Source organism: Leptidea sinapis, chromosome 2 (assembly GCF_905404315.1).
Source record: "Leptidea sinapis chromosome 2, ilLepSina1.1, whole genome shotgun sequence".
Taxonomy (NCBI): Eukaryota; Metazoa; Arthropoda; class Insecta; order Lepidoptera; family Pieridae; genus Leptidea; species Leptidea sinapis.
Genome location: NC_066266.1, coordinates 24,585,399 through 24,609,738, shown reverse-complemented (window position 1 = coordinate 24,609,738; position 24,340 = coordinate 24,585,399). Strand labels below are relative to the sequence as shown.

General features: G+C 35.3%; 1 protein-coding gene across 1 annotated transcript in view; it reads left to right on the top strand.

Moving 5' to 3' along the window:
* The window catches only part of LOC126973975 (prion-like-(Q/N-rich) domain-bearing protein 25), a 41,798-nt gene extending 32,667 nt beyond the window's left edge, over positions 1-9,131 (top strand). Inside the window, exon 12 of the mRNA XM_050821324.1 lies at positions 8,962-9,131. Coding sequence (XP_050677281.1) covers positions 8,962-9,131 — 170 coding nt within the window. The remainder of the gene's footprint in view (positions 1-8,961) is intronic.
* The last annotated feature ends 15,209 nt before the right edge of the window (positions 9,132-24,340 follow it).

Sequence of the window (24,340 nt, the reverse complement as noted above, 5' to 3'; positions counted from 1 at the left end):
TTTTCCATAGCACAGCATTAGCAGTAGGCACTGACCTGTATAAATACCACTGGACAGGCTGTTCCATATGTTTGACAGCAAATTTTTGGTGCCTATTTGAAGCGCCACTCGCGAGCTTCTAGAGAACAAATTTTAACGTATAATACAAATGGTCGCGAAGGAACGTGCAATACTCTGAAGTATTTTTGCATTTTGAATTAATTTCGTTCGTTTTCCGTGTTTTATCTACTTCAAGAATCAACGTAATACAGTACTTATTTTTTTTGTAAATAGTTTCCTACCATCTATCTATGTTTGCTGAGGTTGTCATCATTAGTTTTAGTACCGCAGACTCTCGCTGCATGGCCAACAGCACCAAAGTGGCGAATATCAAACAGGCACAAAAGTACTTTGTCAGCCGCCAGTCCAGTGATTTAAAGTAGAAGTCAGTGGCAGTTGGTAACACTTGAATCTTAGAATGTATACCAAACCAAGATTATGTTAGAAACGCATCTACTTTATAACCCATAGACACCTAAATAGCGAACATTAGGAACATAGATCGAATATAATCCGCAGTATCCAGTAGTGACTGTTTTCGATATGTTTGCCCTGTGCTTCCCCGGGGTATAAAAACATTCACTCGGACTTGTGAAGATAAGACATACTTTCCGGACTTGTATCGAAATGTCGAATTTTAAAGAAACTAAACAGCTTACGATTTCACTTCCATCGGACAAAGAGGATGTAAATACTACGTATACTGCCTACGTAAAATTTGAAATAAAGTTTAGTATGAAAGGTGCCGTCATTTGACATAAGATTGTAAATAGTAATTACAGTATGGTGATTGGCGACTAAATATAATCCGGCTGAGTTTGAAAGCGCACAGTTGCTTAAAACGCAGTGGAGTTCCTTTATTTGCAAGATTAACATAATCAAGAACAATAGCTTTTATGTGTCAATCTGTCAATCACTGCACGTTTTATACAATTAAATGAGTCGCTATTTTCTTATGGTATGTTTTTTATATATATGCAGTGCGAGCATTGAACAGTGCTATCTCTGTAGAAAAATTCGTTACCTTATACTGCCGCGGTACCCTAGGGAAATATATGACGTCAAAAATCGCCGCCATATTCTACTGTGAGCACTGGCGTTTTCGAGGTAAGGTACTCGCAGTACTTTGATCACGTGATCAGTCAAAACCACTCGAGTGCCTAACGTTTTATAAACAATACCTTCAGTTTAATCCCAAATATTTTTAATTTGTCAGTACTCCAACAACAGCTTTTTTTAATGAACTAGAATCCTTTAATACACTCATTTAATGCTGCGTCAAAAATGCGGCTGACAGTATACGGGATTGCGTTCCGTTTTAAATAATAACCAATATAACTGGCTATAAAGGAACGGCTTCACTAAATTGACGTCACACTGTAAAGTGGTCGCAGTGCATATTGGAACATATCCTTAGAGAGTGGCGCTCGGATTTTAAATTTTTTTTTTTCGTTTCAGTGTCATCGGCAGTCGCAATCAGCGGAACATTCCTGACGCTTGTAGCCTTAATCACTCTTTATGGAATTAATTTATGAAATCTACCTGTTTGAATATTTTTTTGTATATTTGCTCTTGAAATTCATACAAATATTTTAATTCGTAATTTATGAAATCTACCTGTGTACATGAAATATTTATGTTTATACATTTGTTTTATTCATTACGGCAAAAGAGAAAGCCGATCGTCTGTGCGCTCTTAGTTTTTACCTCCAACTCGACCCTTGACGACAACGGAAAAACATCGGACGACCATCCCGCTGTGTCAGAGCTCTATGCCTGAAGTACAGTTCACACAGAAAACTGTTCGGTGAACTTTGTTTTCGTTGAACGTCAGGAAGTCGAGTGAATCGGATGGTATGATCTCCTGGTATGGTGCAGCTAACTACAGGCCTATAGCTGTTATCTCTCTGCTCTCCAAAATCATGGAGAGCATAATAAACCAGCCAGCTACTGGTATATCTAGAGGGTCACCAGTTGATCAACGACCGATAGTACGGCTTTCGCCATAGTCATAGTTGGCAGGCGATCTTCTGGTATACCTAACACATAGATGGACATAGCGAAGGCCTTTGATCGTGTATGGCATCAGACGCTTCTCTCAAAGCTTCTTTCATTTGGTCTTCCCGAGAGTTTATGCAAGTGGACCTCCAGACTTCTCACTATGCGTTGCTCTCATCTACGGCCAGTCCGCTTGCAATGCAGAGCTGTTCGAATTTCCGGAGATCCAGAACTCTGTCAACGGGTCAATCACCTTGCGTTACGTAGCCACGTCGCGTCGCTTCATTATATGTCTCTTCTTTCACGGGGAGTGTTCCGAAGAGCTGTTTGACCTGATTCCTGTCGCCAAATTCCACCTTCGCACGATCGCCAGAAATTAAAATATCACACCCATCATCTGGATGTGTGGCGTTCCCCATAGTGCGGTTTTCAAGGAACTTTCTTCCACGTACAGCCAAACTGTGGAAGGAACTTCCTTGTGCGGTGTTTCCGGGACGATACGACATGGGTAACTTCAAAAAAAGGCCGGCAACGCTCCTGTGGTTTGTTTGGTGTTGCAAGAGAATGTGGGCGGCGGTGATCATTTAACACCAGGTGACCCGTACGTTCGTTTTTTCTCCTCATTCATTAAAAAAAGGATCTTGGTTTAAAAGCTTTCAAGATTAAACTTGTGCTGGAATTAGACCAAACCACCATCGCGCCACCATTGCAATAAATCGACTGAAGTATTAATGGATATTGAATTTCCATTCAACAATTTTATAATAAAGTAAATTATTTGATGCTAAATATCAACACGTAGACAGACACTAATATTATTGACCAGTGGAAGGCTCCTTTGCACAGGATGCCGCCTAGATTATGGGTACCACAACGGCGCCTATTTCTGCCGTGAAGCAGTAATGTACAAACATTACTGTGTTTCGGTCTAACGGGCGCAGTAGCTAGTGAAATTACTGGGCAAATGAGACTTAACAACTTATGTCTCATGGTGACGAGCGCATTTGTAGTGCCGCTCAGAATTTTAGGGTCTTTCAAGTATCCTGAGCGGCACATTGTAATGGGCAGGGCGTATCAATTACCATCAGCTGAACGTCTGGCTCGTCTCGTCTCTTATTTTCATAAAAAAAAAAGGATGTCTCAAGAGGTCAATTTGTAGTATAAGAAGTGCACAAAAGTCCGAGATTTATTCCGCATTTATTTTGCTTTTCTTACATACATTCCACATACTAAATAATTGCGTTTAAAATCATATCTAATTTAGTAAATAAACTCTATGATATCAAAATGAAACTTTATTTATTTATTACAATCTTTTTAGTTTAAGGAGTATTTTACTACCACAGTATTTGGAAGTTATACGACGCATTTTTTTGTACAATATTTTATGGCCTGGTAACGAGACCTTTAAGCCTACGACGCATAACAACATAACATAGAGTAGAGTGCATAGTAGAAACTAAAATGGCGGCATGAAATCAACATATTTATTTTTATAATTACAATCTTTTTGGTGTAACGAATATTTTACTGCCACTATTTAAGGTAGTTAAGTGTCGCATTATAAAAAAAACCATAGACTGCTGAGCATATATAGAAACTAATTTAGGTTTAACGGGTATTTTTTCTGCCACAGTTAATAGAAGTTAAGCGAAGTATTATAACGAAATACCATAGACTACAGAGCATGATAGAAACTAAAATGACGGGATGAAATCAAAATGATATTACTAAATTTTTTGTAATAACTAATTTTTGGTATAACGAGTATTTTTACTGCCACATTTTATGGTAGTTAAGCAACGCATTAAATAACAAAATACCAGAGACTACGGAGCATGCTAGAAACTAAAATGGCGGGAGTTTTAATTTTTTTTATTAGTTGTTTCAGAGACGTAGACGAGTGCGTACAGAGCGGACGTGTATGCAGTTATTTATAAAAATTATAAATTGTGTTCAACTAATTATTGATATTAAAGTCAAGAGCATAAGTTAAAAAATTGAAAACAACATTTTACGGCGCTTCGGACATTAAGTTTCTGTTGCAGTGAGAACAACGCGGTAAAATGCCACCCCACTCCACCTATGCTAAACAAGTTTTGTTGAACGGCGAGTAAACTACGACTAGAAACATGGACAACAAAGATGTACAGTCGTCATTAACTGGAAGTGGCAAAACAGCAGAATTCAACTTCCTTAAATCAAACCTATTAAATTCAAACTCAGCATCAGATACTGATATATCAACTGTCACTGTTCGAAACAAACGTAAGCTTCCGGACAGTAATGACAGTATTAAATCTGAGCTCTCAGAACTAAGTATAAAAATAAACAATATGATGTCTTTGATAGTATCTACCAGCAACACCCAAACAGCAAATATTCAACAACTTAGTCTAGATGTTAATACAATTAAAGAACAAGTGTCAAACATTCATTGTTCTATGGAAAAAATTACAAATGAACAACATCAATTTAAATCTAAGTTGGAACAGTTGGCCTCGACAAATAAGGAAATGCAAGAAAAAATAAGATCCCTAGAGTTGGATATTCAATCACTAAAAGCATCTGAACCCTCAAATAATTTGCAAGTGCCCTCCTCTATGAATCAAGAAACTTTAGTCCGTGAAGTCAATGATCGCATAATTCGTTCAAAGAACATAATTATCTCTGGTATCATAGAGCCAAATTCAACAAACGCTGAAGAAAGACAAATATTGGATAAAAAGGAAGTTAAAAAACTCCTACATACAATAGCTGATAATATATCTGAGCCGGTAAATGTACGACGCCTTGGAAAGTATATAACTGGAAAAAATCGCCTCCTCAAGGTATGCTTTGAGTCCGAGGAAACTTCAAAGCACATCCTACGTCACAGGAAACTAGTCCAACCAAAAGAAGTTCTGATATTCTCAGATCAAACACCACAATAAAAGCAGCTCTTCAAAGATCTCAAAGCAGAACTTTGTCGACGGACAGAAGAAGGTGAAACCAACTTAGTTTTAAAATATGTAAAAGGTGTTCCTAAAATAATCCAAACAAAAAACTAACCAATCAAGAAAATAAAAATTTAAAGAATTCAAGCAGTGATATTATTAAACATAACATCTTTAAGACATACAGTGATATTTGCCCTACCAAAAAATCTTTGAAATGCTTCTATGCAAATACACGCAGCATTGTCAAGCAGGGCAAATTTGATAAGCTGAAATTCATTATACATCAATTTCCTGTGACAATTCATTTAGTGGTTTTGACTGAGACCTGGATCAAATGTGATGAAGCCGCCACACGATTACATATTCAAGGATGTACACACTATTGCAACCATAGAAATAATAGGAGAGGATATAACAGTAGATGACAACCATTTTTTGTGGATACAGATACAAAAAATGTCTCTAGAAATAGGCGTTGTATACAAACCAGGACGCACAAATGACAAAAACTTCATTGAGTTGTTTTCGGCACAGGTACAGAAGAGAAAGAGAGCCCTTATTCTTGGTGATTTTAACTATGATCTGCTCAAAACTGATGACAGCACGAAGCAATTTAAACATTTCCTGAAGGAAAATGGATTTAACATTCTGAACAAAATCAGCAAAATCTTTTGCACTAGAGAAACTGGGACATCTAAAACTATACTGGATCATGTGTGTACCAATATAAAGGACATTAAGTATAATCTAAGCATAATAGAATCTGCGATGTCAGACCATAAGCAGATGTACTTAGAAATTTACCAATAGCAACCCAAACCCACTGAAAAGACTAAATAAACTGCAACTGACTACACAAAGCTATATAAAATCATACAGGAAAATAAAAATCTAAATATTGACCATGACTATGCAGTTTTAGAACGGACGTTACTAACCAGCCTTAAGAAATGTCAAGTTACTAAATATAAAATTTTAAATCCACCCAGGCAAGACTGGATAAACAAAGAAATATTAAACCTGATTAACGAGAGAAATATACTTTGGGTGAACTTTAGAAAGAAACCTAATGATAAAATTATAGAAAAAACGTTTAAAGATCATCGTAATAAAGTAAGTAGAGAAATCAGTCAAGCCAAGAGCTCGTACTACAAGAAACAGTTTATAAACTGCATAAAAAAGCCATCTAAAATGTGGAACCTAATCAACTCTCTCTCTCTTAATAAATCCAAAGAAAACTCTAAACCACTGAAGCTAGAGACCGAAATTGGAGAAATAGCAAACGAAAAGGATATCTGCGAACATTTTAACATATTTTTCTCTACTATAGGATCTCAATTGGCTAGTTCTGTTCCCACTATCTACCATCACGCTCAACCGTACGAAGAAACACGTAACCAAGTTAACCCAAAGACCCTACTTCACTTAGAACTAACATCAATTGATGAAATAAATAAGATAATTGATAAACTAAGCACTAATACTAGCTCTGGACTGGATGGTGTACTGACACCATCCACGAAATCACTGATTTGTGTTAAAACCCAAATTATAGGCGAACTTACACTTTGCATAAACAAATGCCTAAATCAAGGAACTTTTCCAAATAGTTTAAAGGTTGCAAAAGTGACACCAATCTTTAAAAGTGGAAGTAGGCTAAATCCTAATAACTATCGGCCAATTTCTGTGTTACCGGTCATCTCCAAAGTTTTTGAAAAGGTAATTTATAATCGCTTTCAAAATTACCTCGAGTCAATAAACTTCTTTTATGAAAAACAGTACGGGTTTAGACCTAAGTCAAATACATTGTCAGCAACAATCGACCTAGTTACAAACATTAGAATCAACATTGACCAAAAACAAATTACACTTGGAGTCTTTATAGATCTAAAAAAGGCTTTTGACACTGTCAGCCATGAAAAGCTAATTAATAAATTATATGAAATCGGTGTTGGTGGCAGTGCACTCAACTTAGTAAAGTCATACCTCTCTGATAGGTACCAAGTAGTTAGAATAGGCCAGAATGAAAGCAAACCTCAACCTATTACGTATGGAGTTCCTCAGGGTTCGATATTAGGACCTCTTTTCTTTTTAGTTTACATAAATAGCGTTAGTGCTTTAGGTCTAAAAGGAGATCTAAGTCTCTATGCCGACGACACATGTTTATTCTACTTTGGTAATTCTATACAGGAAGTTATCCAAAAAGCACAAACAGATCTCGACCGTCTTAACATGTGGTTTTAAAGTAACCTTCTGACAATTAATGTTGATAAGACAAATTACGTTATCTTTGCGGCCAAAAATAAAAAGGTACCGGATTATGAACCATTATGCATAAATAATCAAGTGATATGCAAGAAATCAAGTGAAAAATATCTCGGTCTCATATTAGATAATCAACTAAACTGGAAGCCACATATTGAGAAGGTCTGTTCTACGATACGATCTCTAACAGGTGCGTTAAATGGCTGTGTTAAATGTCTTCCAACAAACATAAGATACATAATTTACAATTCTCTAGTCAAACCACATCTAGAGTATCTGGTTGAGATCTGGGGATCAGCCGCAAAAACAAATTTAAAAACCTTGCAAATAAGGCAAAACAAGCTCTTAAAAACATTATTTGGCTTAGACTTCTCAACGGCGACTGACAAAATATATAAAAATACAAAAATATTAAGCGTAAAACAAATATTTATATTCCAGACTTGCTTACTTATAAGAAAAATACTTAATAAAGACATACGTACTCAAATATCTTTCACCAAGAAGATTCAAATCCAAAAGAGATGGCTCAGGAGTGCTAATAACCTGGTTCTTAGAGGACCAAGAACGAATTATGGTAAAAATAGCTTAATGTATGAAGGTGATCATCTCTATAATAATATTCCAAATGACATAAAAGATACCGTCAATAGTTTGCGGTTTAAAAGGCTATTAAAATCATATATAACTAAAAATATTTCGGTCATCTAAATTAGATTAAATAGATACAAATAAATAATAAGAAAATCACATATGTAATTCTTAAGTTAAAGGAATTAATTAAGCACAAATTAAAAACATAAAATTAATATTTTTGGGTAAGTACTTTTAATCATTGAAACAGATAATATAATAAATAATTAAAAACATAAAATATCCATAGTAAGTACTTCAATATACTACACAATACTTTTAAAGTTAAAATTTTTCCAAACTTGTCATTCCTAATGTCAAGCCATATTCAGTTATCTTATTCTGTGACGCGCGATCCGGTTCTGTTCACTTTGTTCGTGCTGCCATATTTCATTTATTGTTCTAGTGGTTTGTGACTAATTGTAATTGTGACTACTTACCGATTCTCATATTATTAGTGTGTTATTATATTTTGTTGTACTATTAGATATTAGTAAATCTTTCTTTTGTTACTTTTCATACTCGTTTGCTTTGTACGTAAATTACTTACTTTTTACTTTTAAGATAATTTAAGTTTTCTCAGTAAGTGAATTGTAATTTCTTTTGAGAAATAAAGATTCTTAAACCATATATATTTTAAGTGTAAAGTAATAATCGTAATAATGGTTCAGTGCAAGAAATGTAAGCTTTTTATGTCACTTAATAAAGATGATTTTGTGAAGTGTAAAGGTTTATGTGAAGGCGTGTATCACAAAAAATGTGTACAACAAAACAAGCAGTTTATGCAAACCACAATGTGTGATGATTGCCTGAAGAATAAATGTACCTCTACACATCTAGCACAATCTCTAAAAATTAACATAAATCCATCAGAAGTATCAGGCGCGAAGGTTTTGTATGAGGTAAACAAAAAACTCGAAGTACTATATAGCGTCGAAAAAAAGTTGGGGGACCTGACCAATAGTGTCGAGTTCTATGCTGAAATGTACCAACAATTATTGGAATACAAAGAGGATTCTCAGAAGAAGATTAAGGCCTTAGAACAAAAAAATATATATGTATTTAGAAAAATGCAATAAAGCCCTAGAAGAAAGAGTACAAGACTTAGAAGTAAAAGAAAAGGAAAAAGAAATGGAAATCCACGGAATAGAAGAGAAGATTAATGAAAACACCATATCGGTTGTACAAGGTGTAGCTAAAATATTGAATGTAAGCCCGGATGATATCGAAGATGCTATGAGGGTAAAAACAAAATGACTAGCGGCGCTAAAAACAAAATTATTGTAGCTACACTCAAGTCTAAAAACACTCGTAGAATGTGGATGATGGCGAAAAAGGACAAGAAGATTACTTATACTAATATCTACCATAATAATAACAATGATCAAATATATATTAACGAATCCCTGCCAAAGTATAAACGTCAACTTATGTGGTTGGTGAGAAATAAATTGAAACCAAAAGGTTATTGCCATTTGGGTACAAAATGGCAATATATTAGTTAAAAAAAATAGCGAAGAGAAACGAATTTTTAACATAAGATCAGAAATAGACTTAGAGAAATCACAAATTAAGGATTAATTCAGTGCTGCTAGCACGATCGGTACACACTAGGTGATTATTTATAACATTCGATTCTCTAGAAGAAATATTAATTAATGATATTACATACAAAAGGTACTTTGATATGAAGACACTTAGTGCAGACATTAGACAGGCAGAAGGACACAGTCATATTTTGTATCAAAATATAAGATCACTTCGGAAACAATATAATGAAATACTTATATTATTAGAAGAAAGTAAATATATAATAGATATAGTGATCCTAAGTGAAATAAATATTAAGTAGGAAGAATTGATTTTTTACCAAATAAATGGATATGTTACTCATATATTGACTAGAGAAACAACCAGAGGAGGAGGTATATTAATATACGCCAAGGATACTCTTGCCTTCGAGGCGCAAGGAATAAATAAAACATCCGTTGAAGTAATTCACGGGCAGTTGACAAGTGGAAAGACTAAAACACATATATTTGCCATATATCGACCACCAAAGAAAAACAAGTTAACCTTTATATATGAACTTCAAAACATAATAAAACCTATACCAAAAACCGAAACTATAATCTTGATCGGCGACACAAACATAAATACTCTAAACGGGATCACAAACCCAGTAACGACGAATTACAAAAACAGCCTGTGTGAATGGGGCCTTCAATGAGTAATACCCAGCAGTGAGTGAGTTACACGCGAAGCGATAGTGGACGGGCGGAATGACACGTCGTGCTTCGTGATCACGTGTGGGTACGAGCGAGATACATAGACGGCCGCGGTGATGCAACTTCATTTGTACTCGAAACTCACGTGTCGGACCATCATGCAGTAGGACTGTCATTAAACTTGTCTGAGAGTGAAGGAGATAGTCGCGCTTTAATATCAAGCAGTAAAGACAGTGTCATTAGGCGAACAATTATTAGTGATAAGTTATTGCAACGAAAGTTTGACGAGTACGATTGGACCCAACTGTTTGTATTAGAATGTCCACTAATATTATTTCAATTGTTGTGTAGTATTTTTAATAATTTTTATACGGCCTGTGAAGTTACTGTGACTGAACAGAATAAAAGATTAAGACAACCATGGATAGATCACAACTTGTATTCGATGTTAATGCGTACAAACTACTTATTTAGAATTTGGAAAGCGGAACCAAAAAACATGAATAAGCGTTTAGAATACACACGGTATAGAAATAAAGTTAATAAATTAATTATTGAGGCAAAGAATAAATATCGACAGTCAGAAATATTAAAATGTAATGGGGATTTTAGAAAAATATGGAAAAATTTAAATGAATGGTTGGGTCGGCATAAAACTAGTTTAGATAGTGTTATTATGAAACATTTAGGGAAAGTACAAAGCATTGAAAATATTTGTAATAATTTTACACAGACATTTACTAAAGAAATACATGATATTAAACATATATGTAAAACAAAATGGAGTAGTACGTATGGGAGTAGTAAGTAGGAGTACGTATGTCAAAGTAGTGTAAGTTTCAGGTTTATGAAGGTATTGCCGTCAGATGTTGAAAAAATCATAATTTCATTATCAAGTAGAAATCACCAGGCTTAGATGGAATAAGAGTGCAAGATATTAAATATTTGAGAAAACAAATAAGTTCCATATTAGCTAATTTCATTAATATGTGTTTAACGAAAGGCGTATATCCTGACCAGCTTAAAAGTGCTATTATTCGCCCTATATACAAGTCCGGAAGCCACGTAGAATTCGCCAACTATAGGCCAATAGCAATATTATCAGTAATTGATAAAATCGTGGAAAAAATAATAGTGGGACAAGTAAGTAAATTCTTGGAAACACATAATATACTGTCTGACTCGCAACACGGGTTCAGAAAAGGAAGGAGCACTGCCACTGCCCTTACCAGCTTTGCCGAGTATGTAAATGAAGCATTAGACTCAGGTGAACAGCTGATAGCGCTCTTTATTGATTACAAACAGGCTTTCGACACTCTGGACCATAATATACTACTACAGGCCATGCATGAATGCGCGATACGTGGCCCTACTAATAATTGGTTTAGAAGCTATTTGGCTCATAGGAAAATACGTACTATGATAATTGGAGTCGCTGGGGAGGACGCAGTAGTGAATTTAGGTGTCCCGACCGGATCAGTATTTGCGCCAGTAGGGTATGTAATGCATGTCAATAGTGTGGCAAACGTAGTCAAAACCTGTCAAGTATTTATGTATGCGGATGATATGTGTGTAATATACCGGTCAAAAGATATCTCTATTGTACAAAAAAACGTGCAGATCGACTTTGAAAATATCACGAAGTGACAACGGTATTATTCTTAATTTCAATAAAACAAAATGCATGCATATACATTCACCACATAATAAAAACGCAAAACATATTAACCGAGAGCATCTTACCATAATAGGACACACATATGAAAATATTAAATTTAGACACATTAAAAGTCGTAGTCGCGCTCGCAGACTCATTGATTACTTATGGTTTGGTAGTGTATGGGCAAACACTTATATCTTACATTAGAGACATTAAGAATCTACAAATTCGGTTGATTAAATATTTAGAAAGTAATAAAGTAAAAATGGCATGCAAAAAAGAGTACAATAAGTTATTTTATATATGTGAAATACTACCGATAGAACAGAAAGTCGAATATTTAATAGGCGTGGAAACTACTATAGTGATAGGTATAAAAAGACTCTGCATAATAAATATAATACTAGAAGGGTTAGGGAACAAAAGTTAGTTAATAATAAAATATCAAATTATAACGGTAAACGTACAGATAGATATATGGTACTCTATGTATTTAATAATATAGACATATTAAGACAGACCCCGAAGGTAAAAATTGGATTACTTAAGAAAAAGCTTAAGAATGTATTATTAGACAATATTAGTTAATAAATATAGAAATATAATATATCATAATAATATAGTTTTTCGCAGCTTGCATTGTTATACTTTAATTTTCGAACCATTTTATGTTATGTTTGTATATGATTAGGTTATTAGTAGGTTATGTATAAAATTAATGAGCGCATCTCGCCGATAAACATAACGTTTGGCGAGTAAATAAATTTAATTTAAATGTAAGTTGATATATGTTATAAATAAATACAAAAAAAAACACAGCGTATTCCGGTACATGGTCGCCATTCGAGGACTTCACTGCCACAACGGCCATCTGTCTGTCGAACTATGTGCCGTGCCCAATGCCCTACGGATCTCCTCAGTTCTGATTCGATCTCGCAGGGAAATTCCGAGCATAGCCCTCTCCATTGCCCTCTGAGCGACCATGAGCTTTCTCATAAGGCCCGTAGTTGTACGTGCCCCTAAATGTTATAATTTTCACCCACGAAAACACTTTACGTAGTCCCGCATCATCGCACCGTTGCCCGAGCCATGGCACCTATACAGAGACCCATTCAATGTTGGGTGGACTTTGAAATTTTATAATTCATTCATTTACTCTTTAATATTCCTTTTTCTGTTTGTTTTATTCCTTTTTTGCGTTTCGTTTAATTAGATAGTAATTAAGTTGCACTGCCGTGCCAATCGGATAATAAATAAATATATACGTTTTGTTTGTTTTTCAGATCAACTAAAATTACTTACCCAGGATGGATAGTTCTTTGAACTTAGAAACTGTTGCGCTTTAGACATAGCTTCAGATTTTTCCTGAAAAATATATAAACGTCACTGTTAACAAAACAGTTGAGACCGTACAATTCGCATTATAGATATGGAGGGTAGAGGAAAGGAGAATCCAGCTTGAGCTGTAAATAACAATTCTAAAAGCTTCCACAGTGGAGCTGGTGTAGGCACAGGGTATGGTATGTAGTATTTATGAATGTAGCAATTGTAAACCAATTGAAGTATGCCGAGTTAAAAAAATTAATATTACTATCGAATAAGTAGTTCCACAAAATAAAATTTCCACAAGTTGCTACTTTAGCGCCACCCTAATTTCATGCATTATGACCAATGAGGTTCTATATTTTGACGGACACTTATTCATATACACACACAGATCCTTGTCTCTGCCCTCCATAATTATCATAGACAAAGTATAGTAAATAGACATCGGCTTGGCGTAGCCAACATGAGACAGATAATATCTTATATATATAGCTACATATAACACAAGTGATCTCTCACTATCACTTTTACATCGTAAAACACAACATCGCACCATGTTTCCTTCGACTCTACTTAAAACTGTCACTGAAGTTGAACATAATAGTGGATGTGACCTTCTATTAAGTGAGAAACAGCCAGAAGGCCACGCTATTCCATATCAATTAAAATTAACAGTACCAAAAACTAGGGATCACATATTAAAACTAAAAATATGATGTAACAAAAGAAAAATATTACACAAACAGGATATGTGTGTGTGTGTGTGTGAGCATGACTGCGTGTGTGTGGTGTGTGTCATTGTTACTTTTCGTAAAACACTACTTATTGTACTATCAAGAAGGTATACCTAAAATTTACTCCGTGCATTTAAATAGCTCTTCCATTTCCACATAATTCATGGATTTCAACCAAGTGGTTAAAGTAAACTTATAAAAAAGAGTGAGAAAACCTTTCACACTAACCTTAGGTGTGGCCTGCTTTCCCACCCAGACATAGATGCTGCCACTAACTGTGTCTAATATGTAGCTCTCCTGTAACAATGAACAGTGTAAAACATCTTAAATCGGCATCTTAGCAATGACAGTACAATATTGTCTATTTCATTAAAAAGAGCGCAAAAAAAGAATGCTGGGAGAGTTTCTTGCGCCGCTTCTTCTCTTTCACAGCGCCATTTGTTTCAGAATCGCTAGTAGTACCTACTATATTAGAAATGACATCAAAAAGAATTCAGAAGAAATAAATTTTGAGAAAATAAATGCATTTTATGCCTTTTAAAATATACAGCGTAGAGCTTCATAATAATACGCAATCATAAAATAACTCAAAAATAAAAATTACATAATTCATCTAAATAAATCAACATCATTTTGGAACAACCTGTAAGTAATCTAGTAAGTATACGCGCTATCGTAGGTAATGACGCCTACGTGGCCCACGCCGCGTAGCCGTTCAGAAGTCGTAGGTGAGTAGCACTCGCGTAAGGTTGATTAAAATTGTGTTTCTTTCTTTTTCTTTTTTCTTTATGAAAATAAGGGACGAGACGAGCAGGATGTTCAGCTAATGGTAATTGATACGCCCTACCCATTACAATGCAGTGCAGCTCAGGATTCTCGAAAAACCCAAAAAATCTGAGCTACACCACAATTATGCGCTCGTCAACTTGACACTAAATAGGCGCGAATGTGGTACCCATAATCTAGCCGGCTTCCTGTGCAAAGGAGCCTCCCACTGGTATTTTTATGACTTTTTTTTTTAAATATAAAAACAAAGTCAAAAACTACTGCAGCACCTGTTCACTGCTTTCGGTTCACACAAGGTATATAGGTATTACCCGCCACTTCTTCTTATTCTTCTGTAATTTTATGCTACCAGATACCCATTTAGTTTTATATTACCTTCATGCCCTTTTGAATGTACGTTTCCGTGAAGCATAGTATGTCAATTTTATTTGTATCTTGCAGATCTTCAACCATGATTTCTATTAAGTCTTTCTTTGCTAGAAAGTCAGCAACATTTGGGTGAAGAACTTTACAAATGTATGTTGAATTAATATTATTTTTGGGACGAAAAAACTGTTTTTCCCCATTTTTACTGTCGTCAACTTTAATTGGATTAAAATAAAAAGGAATTGTTCTTTGGTGCATCCTGAGGTGAAGTTAAAGTTTGATCATTTTTTGTAGTTATGTCATAAGTCACTTTTTAAAAATAATATAGTATCGCTACTTTTAATGTGCAACGATTTTTAGGTCTTTGTTTTTTGAAATTAAAAAACCTTTTATTGTAGTCTATTTGGTCAAATATAAGATTAATTTTATTTCACACATTATACGGCGTGCTATTTCGATATTTTTTTCCCTCCAGATTAAGAAACGTACAATAAGGAAATTTGTTACATATCTATCGCAACATATCTTTAAGTTTCAGTGCATTGAAATGCCTGCAGAAAGTCACACTAGTTACAATAATATGTACTTGTGGCAGAGAATTTATTTTTGTATATATGTCAGATGAGATTTTAATGGTTTTTCATTCAATTCATAATTTAGTGATATTACTGGTGGCATTTTCTAAATTAATTGGTATTTGTTCTATTGATTTATGAGATCTTTTTCGGTGCCAAGCCAAATGTTATAAAGGTACCTACACTCGCCACGCGTGACTTTGAACGGGATAGCTTCGTCTAGAATAAAACAAAAGCGGGCCAGACAACCTAAATAATAACAGTAAGTAAGCTGTTTATAATATTAAGTTTTATTTTGTTTAGGGCTTTGCACTGAACCTGCAACCTATAACAACCTATGGCCTTACAAATAAGTAAAATGTTTACAAATAGACTTTTGCTTACGAATGGTTTGTTCGGACGTATAACGTTTCCCGCGTTTATTTGCAAGGCAGCTTGTCATTCGGAAAACTTCAGAATTATCATTGTATTGACAGTGTTGTCAACGATATTGTAAACATTTTGCATTTTCTTTGTTTATCATCAGTTATAACTTTATACCAAGTTTATTTGGAAGGCCGATAGTTATCATAATGTATAAAAAAATATGTACAGACAGAGCCTATAGACAAATAATTATATAAATATATTTTTGGATAGAATTATACATATGTAATGCCTATTAATCTGCAAACTTTAGTGCATTGTTATTTTTGTTGTTGACACAAGTCGTATGATGGGCATGGTATATGGGCGGGAAAAAATATACTGGCTTAATTTTCGTTAATAAATAATAGTAATCATTTTTTCCTCCTCCAGTGTCTATTGATACGTCTTAATAGATATATAATACATAATGCAAGGACAAACAATTAATATAAGCTGTTGTCCATTTACATGCGTCTCGGCTGAGACCTGAGTACAAACTGACACAAATCGAGTTTTTTTTCCGCAGTGCGTGCTAGGCCTTATGCTAATGCCAATGCTATGTTCGCCCTTTCATACCATTGAGAGATTTTTTTTTCCGAGAGGAGTAAAATACATTTACGTATTGAAGAAAGTACGTGTCGAGGTCGCCTCTGTTTGTTCAGACTGTGGTCTAGAGGAGTGTAAGCACATGCCTCTCTAACCAAGATATTAGGGTGCTCGGCAACCTTATCAAAGTAGCGTCGCGATATCTCCTTGAAATGTTGAGCGATGGTCGGCAGCTCAAGATCGCGATGGAGATCTACGTTAACTCTGGGCTACGTCAACCGAGTCAATGACGTCAGGTATTGAATCCAGGTGCTCGGACGTTGTGGTCTCGAGTTCCTTCTCCAACCGTTGCCAGTCGATCACTGTGTTAGTGGGTGACTGGTAATTAACGGGCGGGCCTAGGTTTACAATGACCGGCCGGTGGTCTGAGTCTAGATCGTGAACTACTTCTATTGAATTTACATTAAGTGTTACATTTTTGAATAAAGCAACATCAAGTATGTCGGGTCTGTGTTCTACGTTATGTGGGTATCGAGTTGGCTCGGAGGGAGCCATTACCGAGAAGTCCCCATTGAGAGAGTCAACCGCTTTCCTCTTCTTGGACAAAAATGTCCCACATTTACGTGTCACATTATTGCTTTTCATCCGTAAAAAATCTACCCTCAGGTGTGCAAAGAACTTTCACTTCAAAAAATATCAAAATCGGAATATGCGTGGTTATCAGAGGTGGGCTAAGCTGTTATAATTTTTCAATGAATAATTATACTGTTGTGTTATATTTTTCTAACTGTTTTGTAAACTGTTATACCTTATTATATATTAGATGTTATAAATTTTAATCGAAATTATTTACGCTGATAGTTGTTGTTGCGGTTTGAAGTTATTTAGTGTTATAATATAACATATTTGAAGAGGAATAATTACTTTAACACTAAGTAGATACTGGGTAGATGGTATTGTTTTGTTGTGCTTTTGAGAAAGCTTTTTTTACCTGTTTACCTACACAGAACAATCTTATCGACTAATGAGTTAAAGAAACTATTAACTAAACGTATATTTACACTATTCACAAAACTTTTATCTTTACACTAACACTTGTCTATTTACATAAAAAAATAAAAACAACTCAAGATGTATTACATAATACACATATCCATTTAATTTACAATTCATACTATAGTTTTTACAAACATTTTGCTTTAAAAATGATAATAATAATTTTCGAAACACAAAGTTAGCAGTTTGTCAATTTAAAAACTCGAAAATAATGATTCGCATTGTAAATATTATAATGAATGAAAGTGTTGTTTTATCCAAAATGTTATTTATCTTCGTCTCATCGCAAGTAGAAATAGCTCTAATGTTTATAGCAAGAGTGTTTACAATACCTTTCAATCTAAAACAACAGTATTATAATTTTATATTTGTTCGTTGCAAGTAAAAATAGGTTTTATTGTGATATTGGAAGTGTTCACATTATTTTGAAGACTAAGGACTTACTAAAGCGAATTAGAAAAAGTGTCACCTGTTAAAAATATTAAATTTACAAAATTTTTATTTCATTAAAGAAACGCACCACTTTTCGCTCGTGTGCATAGATGGCGCTGTCATTAAATTTCAAACGGATTATAACACTATGTAAATAATTTATATTATAACAGTCTAGTGGCAAATTTTATGTGTTATACTGTTGTAAAAATATATTGTAATATATAATGTGTTGTGTGTTATAACGCCCACCTCTGGTGGTTATACATTACAATCAGAGAGTGAACAATCAACCATCCCCTGCTTTCTTGTTTTCTTACCCTTAGGGTTGTATTTTTATATCCATATTTATATGGAAAATGATTATCCTAACCCATGATATTCTAACTTTAAGCGTTAGTGAGGTAATTATCTTCCTTATTATTTATTGGCTGTGATTATTATCGTTTCGCATAACATCTATAGATGGCGCTAGTACAACTTCACATATGAATTCAGACGCGGTATTAAAATTTGTAACACTTTTGTCTGGTGAGTATCCACCAACGTTATGAACCGAAAGTGTCGTTACTTCATCTTCTTGTTACTGACTATTTTTGGGATGCGGTACTTGCTAAATGCGATGATACCGTTAATAAGTACAAAAATAATAGAAAAACTAATGATGATATAAAGTGATGATGTGTACATTCCTATACTCCGCGGATTTGACACAGGAGCAATATAGAAAAATATATATAAAAATATGAATACTACTTTTATAATGCGACATTCCACAATAGAAAAACTTTTATTTTATTTGATACAAATAATTTCATTAATTATAAGCTGAAATTAAATAATGGTAGCATTGCTTCTCAATACATTTTTGATAATGTTTTGCATGTTCATAAGCACATTGAGGAATTTTCTAGAAACTGTGACATTCATAATGTTAACACGAGGAACAAACATAAACTTGTTATGCCTACTACTCGGTTGGGTCGAGTTAGTAAGTCTTTTGTTGGGCGATGTATATGCTTCTACAATATGGTCCCAGAAAATGTACAAAACAAATGTGTTACGAAATTTAAAATAATTGTTAAAAATCGTTTGTGTAGGAAAGGTTATTATAGCATAAGCGACTTTCTTAATGACACCACGGACTGGGATTAAAGCGAACACCCTCAGGCTCTTTAATTGTAAATGTTTATTGTACGATATTACATTGTAATCCATATTTTATATAAAAAAAGCCCGCTGAGTTTCTTGCGCCCATCTTCTCAGGTCTGAGGCAGTCTCTTTTGAATGGGTGGTAGATTTTGACGTTCAATAAGTGATTATAAATCCTATTTTGAATAAAAATATTTGAATTTGAATTGGTAGCCTATACCTACCACTTATATTTAAGCGACAGCTGGCTACGTTAGTAGCTTATAGTTTTATTAAACATGCCTCTATTGGGCATAATTGTAAAATAATCGACATACAAGCCACTATTGGGAAATGTATTAGTATTAATGTACAAAAGTATAACAATGAAGATTTTTCTTCAAATAATTTAAATTAAGTTATTCGACAAGGGAGGACAACTCTTGCAATATCATACAAAACAGGCAACATTCACCAAATGTAACTGTTACTGCTAGAGATAATCATAATAAAAAGCTCATAAATATTGTTCACCAGAATATACAAGGTATCTCAAGTAAGGAATTAGAAATTTAACTGTTTGAGCTGCTGTAATATAGATATATTATGTATAACAGAACATTGGCGTAAAAGTCATCAGCTCCAGTTTAGTTTTAGAGAACATAAAGTAGTAAATTCGTTTTGTAGAAGTAGGGCAATACATGGAGGTTCCCTAATTATTATTAATAATAGATTAAAATGTAAAAATAGAAGAGATATTGCTAATCTCTCTATAGAACAACAAATGGAGATAGCTTGTATAGAACTAGAGCCATATTGTAAATGTATACCGCCCCCCACTGCATCATAGCCGTCTTGAGAGGTTTAGAAATAATTTGGTAAATAGGATACCATTTTTACACTTTGGTGAAACCGCTAATTTTCAATATAACTTAGTCTTCAATTCCTTCTGTGAGGAATTTGACAGGATTTTTACTCCAGTAACGGTAAAAGTAAACAACAAACATTGTTTTAGTGATTGGGCAACAATGGGTATCCACAAAAGTCGTAAACGCTCATATGACCTTTATCATGAGAAACATTACAATAATACTGAAGAATTTAAAATATATGTACAAAAAATACTCCAAGCTCTTTAAAGTAGTTTGTCATGAAGCGAATACACGTTTCATTGCAGATAAAATTAAAAACAGTCATAAAGTCATAAAGTTAAAGCGACTTTTTTGTGATTTGTCCAAAGCATTTGACTGCGTCCACCATGAAACTTTACTCCTAAAACTAAAGCATTATGGAATGAAAAATTAAGCTCTAAATCTGTTAAAATCATATTTAAGCGAAAGAGTTCAGATAGTCGATGTAAATGGCAAACGGTCTTCGGGTAAACCTGTGGGAATAGGTGTTCCACAGGGTCTCACACATATTAACGATCTACCGTTTGTGGTAGATGATAGCCATGAGATTCTATTGTTTGCTGATGAAACTTCACTTATTTTTAAAGTGAAGCGACGTGCAGATATTGATGACGAGGTAAACAATGCACTCTCCTCTGAGCACTATCTCTATAGTGCGTTGGTTTGAGACGAATAATCTGCACTTGAACAGTAAAAAAACAAATTATTTACAATTCCTTACACCAAACACAGCGGAGGTACGAACCAACGTACTTATAAATGACCAGAGATCGGAACTTCTGGACACGGAACGGTGTTCTTGGGTATCACGTTAGATTAAAAGCTTCAGGTGTCCACATATTGCCAGTCAGTGGGGTCCACATGTTGCCCATCAAGCAGATAGACTCAGCTCTGCGGCATATGCCGTTAGAAAGATTAGAGAGTACACGAATGTTGCGACTGCTAGATTAGTGTACTTCAGTTATATTCACAGCATCATGACGTACGGTATTTTATTATGGGGTCATGCTGCTGACATTGATATAGTGTTTGCTCTGCAAAACAGAGCTGAACAGTCTCTCAAAGAAAAATTTAAAGAAATATATATTATGACTGTTCATTTATGAAAATTTAATATACGTTCACAAAAATCGTTTTCAAAACAAAGATTTTCATTATTATATCACTAGGAATAAGGGATTGCTTGTAACTAATTCTAGTAGGCTTCATAAGATACATAATAGCTTTAATGGTAAATGTATACACTTTTATAATAAACTTCCAGCGACTGTTCAGGCATTATCTATAAATAAATTTAAATGATTTATAAAAAATTGGCTCTGTAGTAAATCCTGTTACTCCACTGCTGAATATCTAAATGATCGGACAGCCTGGGACTAGATTGTGATTATTTTATAGCGATAGAAATGACTGTACAATATTGTATATTTTTATTGAAAAGAGCGCAAAAAAAGAATGCTGGGAGAGTTTCTTGCGCCGCTTCTTCTCTTTCAGAGCGCCATTTGTTTATACAACATAACACCACTGGCGTCAAGATATAAATGGTGTAGTAAAACCCGTGGTGTGAAGACGAGGAAAAAAACATTTTCCGTCCATAGTCATTCGTTATCTAAATTATCGAGAATGTCGAGATCATGAGAATATAAATAGACACATAACTTATTTCAATTACCAACAGAATGTAAAACCCTTGGTGTTACGACGAGGAAAAAGAATTACTCGAAGTCACATTGGAGAGTGGACATCTGGTGAGCAAAGTCAAATTAGCTTCGAAGAAACTGGGCGTCACAAATAGAGCACGGCAATACTTCAAGCCAGCCCACATTCCAGCGCTGTACAAAGCGCAGGTCCGGCCACACATAGAGTACTGCTGGAGCTGTCATCTCTGGTCTGGCTCACCCCAGTATTAGCTCGATCCATTTGACCGCTTGCAACGCAGAGCAGTTCGAGTCGGGGGACCTAGTGTTTTGTGGACGGCTGGATCACTTGGCGTTACGTAGAGACATCGCTTCATCACGGGGAGTGTTGTGAAGAGCCACCTGATTCTTGCCGCCGAATTCCACCTTCGCTCGACACGCCACAACTTAGGATATCATCCCCACCATCCGGATGTGTCGCAGTCCTCCACAGTGCGGTTTTCAAGGAGCTTTCGTCCACGTACTACAAAGCTGTGGAATGAACTTCCTTGTGCGGTGTTTCCGGGACGATACGACATGGGTACCTTCAAAGAAAGTGCGTACACCTTCCTTTACTGGTGCAACAAACTGGTGTGACTACGAGTCGGGAATGATTTATTCATGCCTTTTTTCCATATCATAGTATTAGCAGTAGGGAACACTTGAATCTTAGAATGTATACCAAAAAATGATTATGTTAGAAACGCATCTACTTTATAACCCATAGAGACCTAAATAGCGAACATTAGAAACATAGATTGAATATAATACGCAGTATCCAGTAGTGATTGTTTTCGATATGTTTGCCCTGTGCTTCCCCAGAGCATAAAAACATTCACTCGGACTCGTGAAGATAAGACATACTTAACGGATTTGTATCGAAATGTCGAATTTTAAAGAAACTAAACAGCTTACGATTTCACTTCCATCGGACAAAGAGGATGTAAATACTACGTATACTGCCTAAGTAAAATTTGAAATAAAGTTTAGTATGAAAGGTGCCGTCATTTGACATAAGATTGTAAATAGTAATTACAGTATGGTGATTGGCGACTAAATATAATCCGGCTGAGTTTGAAAGCGCATAGGTGCTTAAAACGCAGTGGAGTTCCTTTATTTGCAAGATTAACATAATCAAGAACAATAGCTTTTATCTGTCAATCTGTCAATCACTGCACGTTTTATACAATTAAATGGGTCGCTATTTTCTTATGGTATGTTTCCTTTTTATATATATGCAGTGCGAGCATTGAACAGTGATATCTCTGTAGAAAAATTCGTTACCTTATACTGCCGCGGTACCCTAGGGAAATATATGACGTCAATAATCGCCGCCATATTCTACTGTGAGCACTGGCGTTTTCGTGGTAAGGTACTCGCAGTACTTTGATCACGTGATCAGTCAAAACCACTCGAGTGCCTCACGTTTTATAAACAATACCTTCAGTTTAATCCCAAATATTTTTAATTTGATTCCAGTACTCCAACAATAGTTTATATAATGAACTAGAAAACTTTAATACACTCATTTGAATACTACGTCAAAAATGCGGCTGACAGTATACGGGATTGCGTTCCGTTTTAAATAATAACCAATATAACTGGCTATAAAGGAACGGCTTCACAGTATACTAAATTGACGTCACACTGTACAGTGGTCGCAGTGCATATTGGAACATATCCTTATAGAGTGACGCTCGGATTTTAAATTTTTTTTTTCGTTTCAGTGTCATCGGCAGTCGCATTCAGCGGAACATTCCTGACGCTTGTAGCCTTAATCACTCTTTATGGAATTAATTTATGAAATCTACCTGTTTGAATATTTTTTTTTGTATGTTTGCTCTTGAAATTCATACAAATATTTTAATTCGTAATTTAATAAATCTACCTGTGTACATGAAATATTTATGTTTATACATTTGTTTTATTCATTACGGCAAAAGAGAAAGCCGATCGTCTGTGGGCTCTTAGTTTTTACCTCCAACTCGACCCTTGAAGACAACGGAAAAACATCGACGACCATCCCGCGGTGTCAGAGCGCTATGCCTGAAGTACAGTTCAGACAGAAAACTGTTCGGTGAGCTTTGTTTTCGTTGGACGTCAGGAAGTCGAGTGGATCGGATGGTATTTCTCCACTCCTTATGTGCCTCTGAGTTGACGGCGGTACTCGTCGAAATCAGCTCTGGTCCATGCGATCCAAAAAAAGGAGACAGTTTGGTCCAGCTAACTACAGGCCTATGGCTGTTATCTCTCTGCTCTCCAAAATCATGGAGAGCATAATAAACCAGCCAGCTACTGGTATATCTAGAGGGTCACCAGTTGATCAACGACCGATAGTACGGCTTTCGCCATAGTCATAGTTGGCAGGCGATCTTCTGGTATACCTAACACATAGATGGACATAGCGAAGGCCTTTGATCGTGTATGGCACCAGACACTTCTCTCAAAGCTTCTTTCATTTGGGCTTCCCGAGAGTTTATGCAAGTGGGCCTCCAGACTTCTCACTATGCGTTGCTCTCATCTACGGCCAGTCCGCCTGCAATGCAGAGCTGCTCGAATTTCCGGAGATCCAGAACTCTGTCAACGGGTCAATCACCTTGCGTTACGTAGTCACGTCGCGTCGCTTCATTA